The following is an 18,378-nucleotide window of genomic DNA, read 5'->3' as shown; positions in this document are numbered from 1 at the left end:
AGCCAAAAACGAATGTCTTGGTTCTAAGGGCCCAGTTTTTGATCTTGGGATATATTGGTTTCGTTGACAGCCCGGCAGACAAGCAGCGGTGTAGCTCTGTACCGCATAGTTCTTGAACCTATGAAGCTGCCTTCTACTGAATCAGACCCTCGGTCCATCAAAGTCGGTATTGTCTACTCAGACTGGCAGTGACTCTCCAGGGTCTCAGCTGAGGTTTTTCATGCCTATTTGCCTGGACCCTTTTTAGTTGGAGATGCCGGGGATTGAACCGGGGACCTTCTGCTTACGAAGCAGATGCTCTACCACTGAGCCACAGCCCCATTCATGGCTCTCCAGGGTCTCCAGCTGAGGTTTTTCACACCTACTTGCCTGGACCCTTTTTAGTTGGAGATGCCGGGGATTGAACCTGGGACCTTCTTCTTACCAAGCAGATGCTCTACCACTGAGCCACAGCCCCATTCATGGCTCTCCAGGGTCTCCAGCTGAGGTTTTTCACACCTACTTGCCTGGACCCTTTTTAGTTGGAGATGCCGGGGATTGAACCTGGGACCTTCTTCTTACCAAGCAGATGCTCTACCACTGAGCCACAGCCCCATTCATGGCTCTCCAGGGTCTCTAGCTGAGGTTTTTCACACCTACTTGCCTGGACCCTTTTTAGTTGGAGATGTCGGGGATTGAACCTGGGACCTTCTGCTTACGAAGCAGAAGCTCTACCACTGAGCCACAGCCCCATTCATGGCTCTCCAGGGTCTCAGCTGAGGTTTTTCACACCTACTTGCCTGGACCCTTTTTAGTTGGAGATGCCGGGGTTTGAACCTGGGAACTTCTTCTTACCAAGCAGATGCTCTACCACTGAGCCACCGTCCCTCTTCATGCTCAGTTGAACTCTCCTCCTAACCTACAAGGAATAGGAGCACGTCTCCTTTCAGCAGTTGCTCTTCAAAGGCTTAAAAATCAATTAGATTTCAGTCCAGTAACACCTGAGACCAGGTGTTCTTATGGCTTCTCTTATGTTCTTACGTTGTTTCCCTGGCCTGGATACTATTTGTTCTTGTTTCCCCCACAGCGTCCTGCTTCTTTTGTGTACCTCCCGGAAGTTCTGCATTCTTTCCAGTGCCCTTTCCCAAGCCTGCCTGTGCTGTCCTGTTCTGGGAGAAGGTGGCCTGTGGGAAAGTTCAGAATCTACCCAGACCCCCCTGTGTCAGTGGTCCTCTTCCACCACCAGAGGGCACTCTTTATTTGAAAAATCATCAGTTGACTATAGTGTTTTAACAGACTGTCTACCCGGTTCTTTGAATTCGCAGCTGGGATGACATGATAGAAGTTCATAAAACTCTTTGTGGGGCGGAGAGAGTTGACCAGGGGGAAACACACCCACACCCACCCCATCATCCCCACGTGGAAAGAGAGCCTGTGTATTAGGAGTTGCGTGTTGTGTATTGGTTTGTGTGTCTTAAAGAGATCTTTGGGGGCGGGGGGTTGTTTTTTAAAGCGAAATGCAGCTGCTTGGGCTACAGTTTATAAACCACCTCCCCCCCCACCTCCTAAAAAATAGACAGTTTTCCACCACCACTAGACCCAGTTTGGTATAGTGGTTAAGTGTGCGGACTCTTATCTGGGAGAACTGGATTTGATTCCCCACTCCTCCACTTGCAGCTGCTGGAATGGCCCTTGGGTCAGCCATAGTGGTTAAGTGAGAGGACTCTTATCTGGGAGAACCGGGTTTGATTCCCCACTCCTCCACTTGCAGCTGCTGGAATGGCCTTGGGTCAGCTATAGCCCTTGCAGGAGTTGTCCTTGAAAGGGCAGCTGCTGTGAGAGCCCTCTCAGCCCCAAGGCTGAGTAACAAGGAGATTCCCTTTATCAGATGGGATCTCCTAGGAGTGACCAATACTTAAGAAGTACTGATACTTCAGTTTGGTGTAGTGGTTAAGTGTGTGGACTCTTATCTGGGAGAACCGGGTTTGATTCCCCCCTCCTTCACTTGCAGCTGCTGGAATGGCCTTGGGTCAGCCATAGCCCTTGCAGGAGTTGTCCTTAAAAGGGCAGCTGCTGTGAGAGCCCTCTCCAGCCCCACCCACCTCACAGGGTGTCTGTTGTGGGGGAGGAAGATATAGGAGATTGTGAGCCCCTCTGAGACTCTTCGGAGTGGAGGGCGGGATATAAATCCAACATCTTCATCTACCTCACAGGGTGTCTGTTGGGGGGGGGGGAGGTAAAGGAGATTGTGAGCCCCTCTGACAATCTTCGGAGGGAAGGGTGGGATATAAATCCAATATCTTCATCTACCTCTCAGGGTGTCTGTTGTGGGGGAGAAAGGGAAAGGAGATTGTGAGCCGCTCTGAGACTCTTTGGAGTGGAGGGCGGGATATAAATCCAATATCTTCATCTACCTCACAGGGTGTCTGTTGTGGGGGAGGAAGGGAAAGGAGATTGTGAGCCCCTCTGAGACTCTTCGGAGTGGAGGGCGGGATATAAATCCAATATCATCTTCTTCTTCTTCACTAACTATATTAATACATTTAGATGGTTTTTGATATAGCACTGGTATTGTTTTTAATGTTCATATTGTTTTAATGTTTATGCCCGTTTAGTTGGGACTACGTAGAGCCCTGTGTCACAGAGCGGTAAAGCTGCAGTACTGCGGTCGGCTTGAACCTGAGTTTGATCCCAGCGGAAGCTGGGTGTTCAGGTAGCCGGCTCCAGGTTGTCTTAGCCTTCCCTCCTTCCGAGGTCGGTCAAAGGAGTCCCCAGCTTGCTGGGGGGAAAGGGTAGACGACTGGGGAAGGCAGTGGCAAACCACTCCGTCAAAAGTCTGCCGTGAAAAAGTTGTGAAAGCAACGTCACTCCAGAGTCGAAAACGACTGGTGCTTGCACAGGGGGACTACCTTTACCTTTTTTAGTTGGACTATGCGAGTGTTTTCTTGCCTGTGAGCCACCCTGAGCCTGCTTTGGCGGGGATAGAAATCTAATAAATAAATAAGACTTCCAGAAGAAAATGCAATTAGTAGTTCCTGTTTCGTTTAGGGATGTAGAATCCAGACCCCTAGAGAAGCCCCAGGACTACCTGACTCTTCCATTCCGGGAGATTCAAGAAGGGCTCTAGTCCATTTCCTTGCCCTTAGCTGCTCACTTTGTTGTTTGTCAGGGGAGGAAAAAGAAAGCCAGGTTAGGGATCTGGCGGAGGTGACGCCTCTTTGCCCTCCAGCAGCTCCACCTGGCTGCTGGATTTGGGGGAAGGGGGGCTGCTTTTCTGTCTGCCCGCTGCCACTTTCTCACTTCCTTTCATTCCTCCCTTCTACCCCCCCCCCACTCCCCCAGCCGCTGACTTGAAAACTCTTTCTTCTTCTTGGCAGGGAAATAACTGTTGAAACTGAAGGGAAAACTTTTCGATTGACGAAGGACATGGTCAGCGTGAAGAGGTTCCAGAAAACTTTGCACGGTATTAATTCCCTTCCCCTTCCTCCCCCACATACACACAACGTCCATCCTGCTTCCCTCCACACTTAAAGGGGCTATTGTGACAAGAGGGGACTGGGTAAACATATGGAGCAAAGGTCCAAGGTACAGATAGAACACACTGTCTGGTTCAGTGATGCTCTGTATTCTTGGTCCTTGGGGGGCAACAGTGGGAGAGCTTCTGGAGTTATGGCCCCACTGCTGGACCTCCTGATGGCACCTTCATTCGTCTCTGTGTGACACAGAGTGCTGGACTGGATGGGCCCATGGCCAGTGCGTGAGACAGGATGGTGGACTTAAACGGACCACTGGTCTGATCCAGCAGAACTGCTCTTATGTTATATTGGTCCTGGTTTCCGTGAGGCTCTTATCCATGTGCCACCCTAATGTATCCTCTTGGTTTTCTAGTGGAAGAAGTTGTTCCAAACGTGATCGAGCCCTCGTTTGGTATTGGAAGAATCATGTATACAGTATTTGAGCACACGTTCCGCGTTCGGGAAGGAGACGAGCAGCGAACGGTAAGCTTTCTTGCAGCATCCGTTACAAGGGGTCTGCAGTGCTGGTTTTCTCTCCAAATTTATTTTGCTTCGTTTAGTCCCTGCCTTTCTCTTACTGGGAACCCAAAACAGCTTAATTAACACGGGAAATTCACTGCTGCAGGAAGTGGTAGCAGCTACAAGCATAAGCAGCTTAAAGGCGGGGTTGGATAAGTATATGGAGCAGGAGGTCTGTCAGTGGCTCTTAGCTGCAAGTATAGATGGAATACTCTGCCTGGGGCAAGTGATGCTCTGTATTCTTGGTGCTTGGGGGGCAACAGTGGGAGGGCGTCTGGAGTTCTGGATCCTCTGGTGGACCTCCTGACGACACCTAAGTGCCGCTGTGCGACACAGAGTGTAGAGGTTTACAAGATTATGCATGGGATAGAGAAGCTCGAATCCTTTGGCCACCCAATGAGAAGGGAGCACTCCCTGGAGAAGATCCTGATGCTGGGAAAGAGAAGGCAAAAGGAGAAGGGGACGGCAAAAGAGATCCATGGGGTCGCAAAGAGTCAGACTCGACTGTGCGACTGAACGACAACAACAGAGGAGGTAGAGAAAGAAGTACTTTTCTCCCTTTCTCACAGTACAGGAACTCGTGAGCACACAATGAAATTGCTAAGCAGTCGGGTTAGAAGGGATAAATGGAAGTACTTCTTCACCCAAAGGGTGATTAACACATAGAATTCACTGCCACAGGAGGTGGTGACGACTGCAAGTATAGACAGCTTCAAGAGGGGATTGGATAAGCATACGGAGCAGAGGTCCATCGGTGGCTATTAGCCACAGCGTACTGTTGGAACTCTCTGTCTAGGGCAAGTGATGCTCTGTATTCTTGGTGCTTTGGGAGGGGCAGAGGGAGGGCTTCTAGTGTCCTGGCCCCACTGATGGACCTCCCGATGGCACCTGGTTTTTTTGGCTGCTGTGTGACACAGAGTGTTGGACTGGAGGGGCCATTGGCCTGATTCAACATTGCTTCTCTTATGTTCTTACATTGGACTAGCTGGGCCACTGGCCTGATCCAACATGGCTTCTCTCATGTTCTTACGCTTTGTATTTACCACCATACATAAAGTATGTCCTGTTGATACGCCGGATAAGGTGCAGAATACTTACACACATTATAGTCAAAACACACTTTCCAGTTCTGAATGTCAGTGAAAAGCTGTATTGTGTGAACCAGCCCTAAGAATCCCATGTCTGCATGTATGCTAGAAAAAATTCTAGACCTTTTGACTTCCAAAATTAGAGCTGGAAAGGTATGGATAGAGTGCTAAAAGCCAGAAGTGTATATAGATTGCTAGAAACTCATGAGTCAGTGTAGAAGCACAGGCTTACAGAGTCAGTGCGGATGAGTCAGTGTAGAAGCACAGGCTTACAGAGTCAGTGCGGATGAGTCAGTGTAGAAGCATAGGCTTACAGTGCAGATGAGTCAGGGTAGAAGCACAGGCTTACAGAGTCAGTGCAGATTCCGCCTTTCCCCCTCTCAGTCCTCTGGTAGTTCCAGTCTGCCTAACTCTGTAAGCCTGATGCTTTCCTGGTATCATTTTGGCTCTCCCGTTCCACTACCTGAAGGAGTATTTAAGTGAGCAGTCGAACTTAAATTCTGCGAGACTCCCCTCTCCGATCAGATTGTCAGATCCAACACAGCACAACCGAATGGCAGAACTGGAATTTTCTGCACGCAGAGCTGATGCCTCTGCTTATACTTCCAATTCCCACGCAACTCCAATGAAGGGGAAATGGAATGAAACAGATCTGCCCCTTGCGCAGGCTTTAAAGGGAGCAGATCAGTCTGCGTCATCTGCCAGGGCATCTGGGATATTGCTGGAACTCTCTGTCTGGGGCAGTGACGCTCTGTATTCTTGGTGCAGGGGAGGGGGGCAGCCATAGTGGGAGGGCTTCTAGAATCCTGGCCCCATTGATGGACTTCCTGATGGCACCTGGTTTTTTTTGGGTGCAGGGGAGGGGGGCAGCAATAGTGGGAGGGCTTCTAGAATCCTGGCCCCACTGATGGGCTTCCTGATGGCACCTGGTTTTTTGTGGGTTTTTGGCCACTGAGTGTTGGACTGGATGGGCCATTGATCCAATATGGCTTCTCTGACGTTCTAACCACGAGTGTCTCGTGCGCCAACATCTTCCTGCTTCTCTTTGCAACAGTACTTCAGCTTCCCCGCTGTCGTGGCTCCGTTCAAATGCTCCGTCCTTCCCTTGAGCCAAAACCAGGAATTTATGCCCTTTGTGAAGGAACTATGTGAGTAGCCCCCGATGCCGGGTCTGGGCGGTTGAGAGCATTGGCGGGTTGTGGGGGGAGGGCTCGGGAAAGCTGGAGGGAAGGGCTCGCCTTCCCAGCCCTGCTTGTCTGAAGATACGTTTGTGATCTTGGAGCAAGGAAGCCTCGTGAGCAGGAGGGGCTTTGGGACTCCAGGATTCCGGTTCGTGGGAGTTTCAGCCACGGTCTTCTGCAGAAGCCTAAAGTGCAGCTTGTCCCCTGGGGAGGGGGCAAGCTGTGCTTTAGGCTGGAACAAAGGTGGCCAAACTGCGGCTCAGGACCCAAATGTGGCTCTTTCACACATATTGTGTGGCTCTCGAAGCCCCCCACTGCCTTGTTGGCCAACTTGGAGAAGGCATTTGTTTCTTTAAATCCCTTTTTCAAGCCAAGCCAGCTGGCAGCTTAGAAAATGCATTTACAGTTAAAGTTGATTTCTTTGCACTCCTCCCTCCTCCCTCCCTCCCTCCCTCCCTCCCTCCCTCCCTCCCTCCCTCCCTTCCTTCCTTCCTTCCTTCCTTCCTTCCTTCCTTCCTTCCTTCCTTCCTTCCTTCCTTCCTTCCTTCCTTCCTTCCTTCCTTCCTTCCTTCCTTCCCTCCTTCCTTCCTTCCAAAAGCCTGCCATAAAAGCTCTGCGACTAGAGGAGATTAAAGAAGAGGCTTACAGCCAGGCAGCTTCTTTCTACCCTATAGATCAGGGATGGCCAAGGGTAGCTCTCCAGATGTTTTTTTGCCTACAACTCCCATTAGCCCCAACCAGCATGACTGATGGGAGTTGTAGGCAGAAAACATCTGGAGAGCTACCGTTGGCCATCCCTGCTATAGATCCCTGTCCATTTTGAAGGCTTGTGTCCAGACTGCACCCTCCTTGCCCTGTTTCTGCAGTGCCCCCTTGTGTCATTCTGTGGTTCTGCTAGAATAACTCCCCCAGTCACTCATCAAATCCGGAAGGTGCGAGCAGTTTTACTTCTTTGTCCATTCCAAGCCGAATGGGTGTGCAAGAAGTTAGATTCTGACTCTAGGTGAGCAGAAGGTTTGGGTATTACCTGGATTACAAGGAAGCGTTAGGCTTTCCTGGTTTTGTTAAGGTTGGGTTTTTTTTAAAAAAAGTGATATTCCGCATTATCCCCAAGGCTCAGGGCAGGAGATACACATATCCCGTGGTTTAAGTAAAAGGAGCGTGTGCTTGACTTCCATAAGAAAAGACTTGAGTCTAGTGGCACCTTTAAGACCAACAAAGTGTATACCGTGAATAAAACTTGGTTGGCCTTCGAGGTGCCACTGTACTCAATCTTTGTTCTGCTGCTTTAGACCAACACAGCCGCCCACCTGAATCTATAAGTAAAGGCTTCTATGGAGAGCCAGTTTGGTGTCGTGGTGAAGTGCGTGGACTCTTATCCGGGAGAACCGGGTTTGATTCCCCACTCCTCCACTTGCAGCTGCTGGAATGGCCTTGGGTCATCGATAGCTCTAATAGAAAGCCAGTTTGGTGTCGTGGTGAAGTGCGTGGACTCTTATCCGGGAGAACCGGGTTTGATTCCCCACTCCTCCACTTGCAGCTGCTGGAATGGCCTTGGGTCAGCCAAAGCTCTGGCAGAGGTTGTCCTTGAAAGGGCAGCTGCTGTGAGAGCCCTCTCCAGCCCCACCCGCCTCACAGGGTGTCTGTTGTGGGGGAGGAAGGGAAAGGAGATTGTGAGCCGCTCTGAGACTCTGATTCAGAGAGAAGGGCGGGTTACAAATCTGCAGTCGTCGTCTTAGTCTAAGCACGTTACACTGTCCAGGGCAGGGGTGTCAAACTCATTTGTTACGAGGGCCGGATCTGGCATCAATGAGACCTTGTCGGGCCAGGCCGTGTATGTCATAAAATGTCATGCCAGGGAGCAGAGGTAATAGAGGCTTTGCTCTGTAGCTCTTGCCCGATTGAGCGAGCCTGGCAAAGCAAGCTGTGATGCAGAAGGAAGCACGGAAGAGAGGAGGAAGCAAATGACAGCCAGTTGCTTGCGTGCCTGATATGAGTCCTCCGGGGGCCAGCTCTGGCCCTCAGGCCACATGTTTGACACCCCTGGCCTGGGGTCACGTACGTACTTCCCCCTTCTGAGACTTGTGTCTTATCTTCTTGCAACAACCGAAACCGATCCGAACGACGAACCTCTCTGCTGTCTCCCCTTCCCCCAGCCGAAGCGCTCACCAGAAACGGCGTCTCTCACAAGGTGGACGACTCCTCCGGCTCCATCGGCAGGCGTTACGCCCGCACGGACGAGATCGGCGTGGCCTTCGGGATCACCATTGACTTCGACACCGTCAACAGGGACCCCCACACGGCTACCTTGAGGGACCGCGACTCGATGCGCCAGATACGGGCAGAGGTAAGGGCGCCTTTCGGTGGCTCTGGAAGTTCCGCTTCCTTTGGCCTTACTGTCTGGCCATGGCGTGCTCACCTGGCGGGGGCGGGCGGAGACTAACAATACCCCTAAATCACCAGTGTTTTTAAAAACGCCAACAAAGGTATGAAATTGAATTGAAACGGACTAAAAATACTTGGATCGGTATGGAGTGGAAAGTGGACCAAAAGGGGGTAAAATGAAATTGGCATTAAGAGGGTGATGAAAGGCATTAACAGGGTGATGAAAGATAATAAGATTCAGAACAGAAAACGATGCTTGGTTAGCATAGGTGTCTTAATTGTACGTGGATTAATTGAAGAATGTTTTCTGTTGTGAAATGCGGACAAATGTTATAGAACAGGAGTGGCCAACGGTAGCTCTCCAGATGTTTTCCCCCCTACAACTCCCATCAGCCCCAGCCAGCATGGCCAATGGCTGGGACTGATGGGAGTTGTAGGCAAAAAACATCTGGAGAGCTCCCATTGGCCACCCCTGTTATGGAAGATCAATGGAAGAAGGTGGTTAATAATTTGTGTCAGTGTTCGCTGTAGAATTTAATTCAACAAACAATTCAGTTAAAAAATAAAAGGTACGGTAGTAGGATGGTCAGCTTCCAGGTGGACCTAACTGTAACCAGTGTTCCCTCTAGGCTGAGTGAGCGTGAGCTAGCGCACAGATTTTTAGCCTCTAGCTCACACCTTTTTGTCTTAGAGCACATTAATGCCCTAGAGCACATTAATTAATGCAGTAGCTCACAGCTTTAAGGCCAGCAGCTCACAAAGTAGAATTCTTGCTCACAAGACTCTGCAGCTTAGAGGGAACCTTGCCTGTAACATACCCGTAACCATTAGGATAGCCTGCTACGGTCTCATTCAGAGCTGATCCGTGCTTCGTGCGGATATCTCAGACCGAAAACGGGTCGCCACCGAGCTTCTCCAGCAAAAGGCTTCCGCCTCTTTCGGTATTGCCAGCTGAGGAAGGCTTATCGGCTGAAAACATTCCTGACTCCAGCGAGATTGGAATTTGCAAAGGCTTTGGTTTGATGCCCAGTTTGGACCTAGACTGCCTTAAAGCGGCTGAATGACAACAGTTTCCGCTTTGAGAGGTGAGGCTTTTCCTGCCTTTCAAGGAGCTGCGTCATCAACTCTGAATCAGCAGATTTTCAGCCTCCAGGTGGGGCCTGGAGATTTCCCACTTTTACATCTGAGCTTCAGCTGGCAGAGATCAGCTCCCCTGCAGAAAAAGGCTGCTTGGAAGGGCGGACCTTACAGCATTGTAGCTATGCCGAGGCCCCTCCCCTCCCCAAACCCCGCCCTGTGCTGGCTCCACCCCTAAGTCTCCAGGTATTTTTCAACACAGACCTGGCAACCCCTAGGCCAGGGCTGTCGAACTCATTTGTTATGAGGGCCGAATCTGACATAAATGAGACCTTGTGGGGCCAGGCCGTGTGCGTATCTATTTAAGATTAGGCAGCAGAGATAAAAAAAACTTTATAAAGGACACAGACAAACACAGTTAATTTTAAAAAAAATAAAATAAAAATAAAGCATGCTTAAAAGCTTAGCACTCGTTGGTCTTAAAGGTGCTTTCTTTGTATTTCTCCCAAGGGCTCCAGGGAACTGGGCAAAGGGAGCTCTGGCTCTTTCCCTCCCAACCCAGGGGACCAGGAGGGGGGAGGAGCCTCAGCCAATGGAGAAAAATTGAGGTTTTGCTCTGTAGTTCCTGTGTGATTGAGCAAGCCTGGCAAAGCAAGCTGAGATGCAGAGAGAAGCAGGAGATGGGGAGAAGGAAGCAGACAAGAGCCAATTGCTCGGGGGCCTGATAGGAGCCCTCCGGGAGCCTGATTCAGCCCCCTGGCCACATGTTTGACACCCCTGCCCTAGGCGGTAGAAAGATATGAAGGGTGGGCTTCCTCTCCTCTCAGAGGGTGGAGGATGGAGGGAGTCTAATTATGGCCCTGTACCAGGGTGGTGGACGAACAGCTCTTGAACGATGCAGGCCCAAGATGAGCAATTGCTGGGGATCAAGTTGCCCGTGCAGAAAGGGACTCCCGGGTAAGAACAGAAGGCTCAGCTATTGACAGGGACATAAAAACAAGGCCAAAGCTGAAGGCGCAAGAAGAGGGAGGGATGTTGTCTTACGTGTGTGAAGCGCTGATTCCGGAGGGTTTTCAAGGGAAGAGGCGTGCAGAGGTGGTTTGCCAACTCCTGCTTCTACGCAGCATTCCTAGAATCCTTAGTAGTCTCCCATCCAGATACTAGAATCACGGAGTTGGAAGGGACCCCATGGGGTCATCTAGTCCAACCCCCTGCAAATGCAGGGAATTCGCTAGTACCCCCCCACCCCGCCCTCCTTCCTGCGATCTGCCTAATTCACAGAACCAAACAAAACAACCAAAATGGCTGTAGTGACCAAATAATTAAGTATATTCATCAGTATTGAAAACAGTCCATAGAAAGCTTAAATATACAATTCCCGAACAATAGAATTCCAGTAGAGGAATCCTGATGTGTAGGGAGTCGACTTGGTTACTCCTGTGTCAGTCTCTCTTCTAGCCTTGGGTGCTCCATAAATCACAATTTTGCAAAAGGTACACTTCTCTGACTAGTTCTGGAACAGTTCTCCAGGTACACTGCTCTGAATAGTTCTGCAGCGATGTTTCCATTGCGTTCAGCTGTTGGAATTTCCAATGGATAAATAAACGGGACAGAAAAGTCTCCAAAATGCTTGAAAACTGGCGCTTCAGTCTAGAATGGCTCACAGAACCAGCATTGCTGTCAGATGGCCCTCTAGCCTCTGTTTCAAAACCTCCAAAGAAGGAGAGCCCACCGCCTCCCGAGAAGGAAGCCTGTTCCACCGAAGTGTCAAGAAGTTCTTCATCATGTTGAGCTGAAACCTCTTTTTGCCTAGATTCTCAGACCTGACAAGATCGAGTGTGAGCTGGGCCATCCAGGTCAAGAGTCCCTAATTAGAATCATAGAGTTGGAAGGGACCTCTAGGGTCATCTAGTCCAGGGGTGGCCAACGGTAGCTCTCCAGATGTTTTTTGCCTACAACTTCCATCAGCCCAGCCAGCATGGCCAGGGGCTGGGGCTGATGGGAGTTGTAGGCAAAAAACATCTGGAGTGCTACCGTTGGCCACCCCTGATCTAGTCCAACCCCCTGCACAATGCAGGAAACTCACAAACACCTCCCCCTAAATTCACAAGATCTTCGTTGCTGTCAGATGGCCATCTAGCCTCTGTTTAAAAACCTCCAAGGAAGGAGAGCCCACCATCTCCCAAGGAAGCCTGTTCCACTGAGGAACCACTCTGACGGTCAGGAAGTTCTTCCTAATGTTGAGCCGCAAAGTTACGAGACAGCTCAGGAGCCCATCAGATTACACACTGGCATGAAAGTTGTGAGCTACTGGAAAAATCAGTGTGCTCTGGGGTCACCCTTCCTGAGATAAGACAAAAATGTGTGAGCTGGAGGCTAAAAATCTGTGAGCTAGCTCACACTAACTCACCTTAAAGGGAACGCTGCTTGTGCCCCTCGCTAATTTATCCCTTCTCACCTCCTTTCAATGGGAGGAGGAGCCAGCAAGGCCAGGCTCCGGTTATAGGGGTCCTTCGGTCACATAGCCGTCCATCTCAGTTTGCTCAGTGGTACAGTCCGGAGAGGACAAAACCACGCAGGGCGCTTGACGTTCCCTCAAATGGGTTGTGGTACACGGAGAGATCCCCTCCACTCTCAACGCCCTTCTTTCTCTCTAGATCTCCGAGCTTCCGACAATCGTCCGGGACCTCGCCAGCGGCCACACGACTTGGGCCGACGTGGAGGTGAAGTACCCGCTCTTTGAGGGACAAGAGACAGGCAAAAAGGATACCATTGAGGAATGAAGGTCCGGATCCGGCAAAGGCAATCTCACCGAGGAAGTCCACTTTTTACTGTTCATGTTAATATAAAACTTCTCACGTGTATTCTTCAAAACCGCATTGTTATGCGTGCCCAGGGACATGTTTTGGTTATTTCCCCCTGCCCCCCCCCCCCCCCCCACATGGCTGCCTAATTTGAACTTCCATCTCCAGTAACTGCAAATAAAATGAATGAAATTGCCTTGCGTTGGCTTGCGTTCGTTGCCCAGCTTTAAGGCTGGCGTTCTTTACAAAACCTTTGGCACCCTAGCCGCACTGGATATTTGGTGCGTTTCCTTCTACTTGTGGACTGTTGGCGTGCTGTAACACAACTGTGTACAATTCTGGTCTCCACACCTCAAAAAAGATATTGTAGCATTGGAAAAAGTGCAGAAAAGGGCAACTAGAACAATTCAAGGGTTGGAACACTTTCCTTATGAAGCAAGGTTAAAATGCTTGGGGCTCTTTAGCTTGGAGAAACATCGACTGCGGGGTGACATGACAGAGGTTTACAAGATTATGCATGGGATGGAGAAAGTAGAGAAAGAAGTCCTTTTCTCCCTTTCTCACAATATGAGAATGCGTGGGCACTCCATGAAATTGCTGAGCAGTTGGGTTAGAACTGATAAAAGGAAGTCCTTCTTCACCTAAAGGGTGATTAACATGTGGAATTCACTGCCACAGGAGGTGGCGACGGCTACAGGCATAGCCAGTTTCAAGAGGGGATTAGAGAAACATATTTAAAGGGTTAAATAATCTTTTAAATTCTTTTTTTTCTGTTATAACCCTCAAGTCATCAAATTTTAACATGCAGATTCTATGTGGGACTTTGTAAGGTATTTTTAAGGTTGTTCTAGATGACTAAAACGTTCTGGTCAATGACTAATAATAAACTGAACTGAACTGAGAAGCATCTGGAGCAGAGGTCCATCAATGGCTATTAGCCTTTAGCCTCACAGGGTGTCTGTTGTGGGGGAGGAAGGTAAAGGAGATTGTGTGCCGCTCTGAGACTCTTCGGAGTGGAGGGTGGGATACAAATCCAATATCTTCATCTACCTCACAGGGTGTCTGTTGTGAGGGGAAGAAGATAAAGGAGATTGTGAGCCGCTCTGAGACTCTTCGGAGTGGAGGGCGGGATATAAATCCAATATGTTCATCTACCTCACAGGGTGTCTGTTGTGAGGGGAAGAAGGTAAAGGAGATTGTGAGCCGCTCTGAGACTCTTTGGAGTGGAGGGCGGGATATAAATCCAATATCTTCATCTACCTCACAGGGTGTCTGTTGTGAGGGGAAGAAGGTAAAGGAGATTGTGAGCCGCTCTGAGACTCTTCGGAGTGGAGGGCGGGATATAAATCCAATATCTTCATCTACCTCACAAAGTGTCTGTTGTGGGGGAGGAAGGTAAAGGAGATTGTGAGCCGCTCTGAGACTCTTTGGAGTGGAGGGTGGGATATAAATCCAATATCTTCATCTACCTCACAGGGTGTCTGTTGTGGGGGGCGGGAAGGTAAAGGAGATTGTGAGCTGCTCTGAGACTCTTCGGAGTGGAGGGCGGGATATAAATCCAATATCTTCTTCTAGAGATTTCCATTGGCCTCTCAGTGGTTGCACCTAGAAGCTTGAAAAGGAAGCTCTAATTAATTGGAGGCATCAGACTCATTTGTTTCCCCAACTGCTGTTCAATCCGTCCATTGCTCAACTGGTAATTAAGAGTTTGAGCCAGAATGTTCATCTTGTGTTCATTTTTAGTTGGATTTTTTAAAAGGATTTCTCTCCTCCCCCCAAAAATGCTTTCTAGTTACATACATTGCCCCAAGCCATTATGCATGAAAGCAACCTAATAAATGCCAAGCATACGAAATGGCTTCCTAAGCATAGTGCATATCATATGTGCAGGTTTGGAGAGCCAGTTTGGTGTAGTGGTTAAGTGCACAGATTCTTATGTGGGAGAACCGGGTTTGATTCCCCACTCCTCCACTTGCACCTGCTGGGATGGCCTTGGGTCAGCCATAGCTCTGGCAGAGGTTGTCCTTGAAAGGGCAGCTGCTGGGAGAGCCCTCTCCAGCCCCACCCACCTCACAGGGTGTCTGTTGTGGGGGAGGAAGACAAAGGAGATTATAGGCTGCTCTGAGTTTCTGTTTCAGAGAGAAGGGCAGGGTGTCAATCTGCAGTCTTTTCCTTCTCTTTAACCCCTGCTTTCAATCATCCGTGTCTTCCAGGCACTTGTAAAATTATTCTTCAGAGGCTGGGATTCCTTGGGGAGGTTTTTATACCCTGCTTTTCTCTACACAGTGCTCCCTGGGGAATATATGGGTTGAGCTGAGAGAGTCCTGAGACAGAAACTGTGAGTGGCCCAAGGTCACCCGGCAGGCCTCCTGTGTGTCAGAGCGGCTTACAATTGCCTTCCCTTCCCTTTTCCTCCCCACAACAGATGCCCTGTAAGGCAGGTGGGGCTGAAAGAACTGCTCTTGAAAGAACAGTTCTGTGAGAATTGTGACGGACCCAAGGTCACACCAGCAGCTGCATGTGGAGGAGTGGGGAATCAAACCTTGTTCTCTCAGATTATAGTCTGCCGCTCATAACCACTACACCAAACTGGCTCTCACAACTGTGTAGGGCTGCCCAGCTCCCGCTGAGGGTGGAGGGTCCTCCAGGTTGACACCAGGGGGTGTGGCTTGGCATCAGGATGTGTTGCTTGGCATCGGGGGTGTGGCTTGGCATCGGGGTGTGTGGCTTGGCATCAGGGGTGTGGCTTGTGAGGCAGTGAGGAGGCCACCAGGGGGATCCCTGTCCCTGGAGAGCCCTGTCGCCGCACAGGCCGTGCAGTGCAATGACATCACCCAGAAGTGACGTCATCATGTGGGGGATGCTCTAGGAATTGTGGTAAAAAACTATGGCACCACAGAGTTTTACTGAATGATGCTCTAGAAATCGCGGTAATCACGAATCCTAGAGCATCCTCTGTGTGATGTGCCTGGTGCGATGACATCATTTCCAGGTGATGTCATCACACTGCATATACATGGAGGGACTTGGCAACCCTACAAGTGTGGCTGTTAATGCAGCTACAGGCACTAGTTAGGAGAACGTGCTGCCAGGTGTGTTCTTTGATGTGTGCGCTATTCTCAGCTGAGAGCCAAACTATCTAAGAACACTGTTCTTCCTGTTTCCATTTTCTCAGAATAAGGCCCCTGCAAGGTAGGCCAGCCTGTGACAGGTCATCAAGGAAGCCTCCATGGTAGAGGTGGGGATTCGAACCCGAGTCTCCAAGGATTCTATTGTAGCACTCCAACCACTATGCCATGCTGGGTCACGTGAAGAGAGGCAGGTGAGCTCGTAAAGCCAGCATGGTGTGCAGACTCTAATCTAGGTGAACCGGGTTTGAGTCCCCACTCCTCCACTTGTATCTGCTGGAGTGACCTTGGTCCAGTCACAGGTCTCTTAGAGCTGTTCTCTCAAGAGCAGTTCTCTCAGCCCCACCTGTCTCCTAAGGTGTCTGTTGTGGGAGGGGAAGGGAAAGGAGATTGTGAGCTGCTCGGAGACTCTGAGTGATGGGCGGGGGATAAATCCAAATTGGAAGAGAGCCAGTTTGGTGTAATGGTTAAGTGTGCAGACTCTTATCTGGGAGAACTGGGTTTGATTCCCCACTCCTCCACTTGCACCTGCTGGAATGGCCTTGGGTCAGCCATAGTTCTGGCAGAGGTTGTCCTTGAAAAGGCAGCTGCTGGGAGAGCCGTCTCAGCCCCACCCAGCTCACAGGGTGTCTGTTGTGGGGTAGTAAGGGAAAGGAGATTGTGAGCCGCTTTGAGACTCTGAGATTCAGAGTATAGGGCGGGATATAAATCCAATATCTTCATCTACCTCACAGGGTGTCTCTTGTGGGGGGGGGGAAAGTAAAGGAGATTGTGAGCCGCTCTGTGACTCTTCGGAGTGGAGGGCGGGATACAAATCCCATATCTTCTTCTACCTCACAGGGTGTTTGTTGTGGGGGAGGAAGGTAAAAGCAATTGTGAGCTGCTCTGAGACTCTTCGGAGCGGAGTGCGGGATATAAATCCAGTATCTTCATCTACCTCACAGGCTGTCTGTTGTGTGTGTGTGGGGGGGGGAGGTAAAGGAGATTGTGAGCCACTCTGAGACTCTTCGGAGTGGAGGGCGGATATAAATCCAATATCTTCATCTACCTCACAGGTGTCTGTTGTGGGGTGGGGGGAAGTAAAGGAGATTGTGAGCCACTCTGTGACTCTTCGGAGTGGAGGACGGGATATAAATCCCATATCTTCTTCTACCTCACAGGGTGTCTGTTGTGAGGGGAAGAAGGTAAAGGAAATTGTGAGCCGCTCTGAGACTCTTCGGAGTGGAGGGCGGGATATAAATCCAATATCTTCATCTACCTCACAGGGTGTCTCTTGTGGGGGGGGGGGAAAGTAAAGGAGATTGTGAGCTGCTCTGAGACTCTTCGGAGCGGAGGGCGGGATATAAATCCAGTATCTTCATCTACCTCACAGGATGTCTGTTGTGTGTGTGGGGGGGGAGGTAAAGGAGATTGTGAGCCACTCTGAGACTCTTCGGAGTGGAGGGCGAGATATAAATCCAATATCTTCATCTACCTCACAGGTGTCTGTTGTGGGGTGGGGGGAAGTAAAGGAGATTGTGAGCCACTCTGTGACTCTTCGGAGTGGAGGACGGGATATAAATCCATATCTTCTTCTACCTCACAGGGTGTTTGTTGTGGGGGAGGAAGGTAAAAGCGATTGTGAGCTGCTCTGAGACTCTTCGGAGTTGAGGGCGGGATATAAATCCAGTATCTTCATCTACTTCACAGGGTGTCTGTTGTTTGTGGGGGGAGGTAAAGGAGATTGCGAACCGCTCTGAGACTCTTCGGAGTGGAGGGCGGGATTTAGATCCAATATCTTCATCTACCTCACAGGGTGTCTGTTGTGGGGGAGGAAGGGAAAGGAGATTGTGAGCCACTCTGAGACTCTTCGGAGTGGAGGGCGGGATATAAAATCCAGTATCTTCATCTACTTCACAGGGTGTCTGTTGTTTGTGGGGGGAGGTAAAGGAGATTGCGAACCGCTCTGAGACTCTTCGGAGTGGAGGGCGGGATATAAATCCAATATCATCATCATCATCATCATTATCATCATCTTCTTTTTCCTCTTCCTCCTTCTGATGCCCCTCCCCCCGTGTAAATCAAGTGTGACTGGGGAAATCACTCTTAACTCTTACAACCATTCATTCCTTGGTTCGGCAGGCCAGAGGGCAGCAATGCGACATGTCCGTTTCCCCCGACCGAATGCTCGTCTTTCATTTCTGCCTTTTTAATTCTTTTAACTTCGCAACGCAGACAGATGCTCTTGGCAGTTCCTATCTCCTCAAGTGTAATCCCCCTTCGAACCGAGCGTCTTCTCTTGACTGCCACCTGCCTCTTTGCCCGCCAGGGCCACAAAACACCTCATTCATATGCATGAGAGGCTGAAGCACAACACCGTGGCTGAGAGCCCCCAGTTCTGCCTGGCTCGCTTTCATATTCATGCGCAGGGCGATTGGGTAACAAGCCAGGGCCTTCTTGAAGTCTGCAGACAGGTTCCCTTCAGGGTGGACGCAGTTGTTGTTTCGCTCAGCCGTTAGCCTGTCTTTGCTCCCCCCCCCCCCCTTTTGAGAAAGCAACAGGAGGAAATTAAACCTTTTAACGGCCAAAGAGCTAGTGTGCAACCCGGACAAGAGGCGGCATTTGAAGGCCATGAGCTGATCCCACCGGAGTCTGAGAACAAGATCTCGGTCGCGTTTTCAGAAGCCTCGCATGCCTGCGTTGGTGATCATTTACAAGCTGTT

At 50.1% G+C, this 18,378-nt stretch overlaps 1 protein-coding gene and 2 non-coding genes across 3 annotated transcripts in view; 1 reads left to right on the top strand and 2 right to left on the bottom strand.

Moving 5' to 3' along the window:
- GARS1 (glycyl-tRNA synthetase 1) overlaps positions 1-12,744 on the top strand; it is a 60,227-nt gene extending 47,483 nt beyond the window's left edge. Inside the window, 5 exon segments of the mRNA XM_060247994.1 lie at positions 3,357-3,442; positions 3,868-3,977; positions 6,156-6,249; positions 8,439-8,629; positions 12,402-12,744. Coding sequence (XP_060103977.1) covers positions 3,357-3,442; positions 3,868-3,977; positions 6,156-6,249; positions 8,439-8,629; positions 12,402-12,527 — 607 coding nt within the window. The 3' untranslated portion in view covers positions 12,528-12,744.
- On the bottom strand, positions 249-320 carry TRNAT-CGU (transfer RNA threonine (anticodon CGU)). Its single transcript has one exon. It is a non-coding gene; the product is annotated as a tRNA-Thr (tRNA).
- Positions 660-731, bottom strand: TRNAT-CGU (transfer RNA threonine (anticodon CGU)). Its single transcript has one exon. It is a non-coding gene; the product is annotated as a tRNA-Thr (tRNA).
- Positions 12,745-18,378: the final 5,634 nt, after the last annotated feature.

This window comes from Heteronotia binoei, chromosome 10 (genome assembly GCF_032191835.1).
Source record: "Heteronotia binoei isolate CCM8104 ecotype False Entrance Well chromosome 10, APGP_CSIRO_Hbin_v1, whole genome shotgun sequence".
Lineage (NCBI taxonomy): Eukaryota > Metazoa > Chordata > Lepidosauria > Squamata > Gekkonidae > Heteronotia > Heteronotia binoei.
This window is presented reverse-complemented; position numbering and strand designations above follow the sequence as displayed.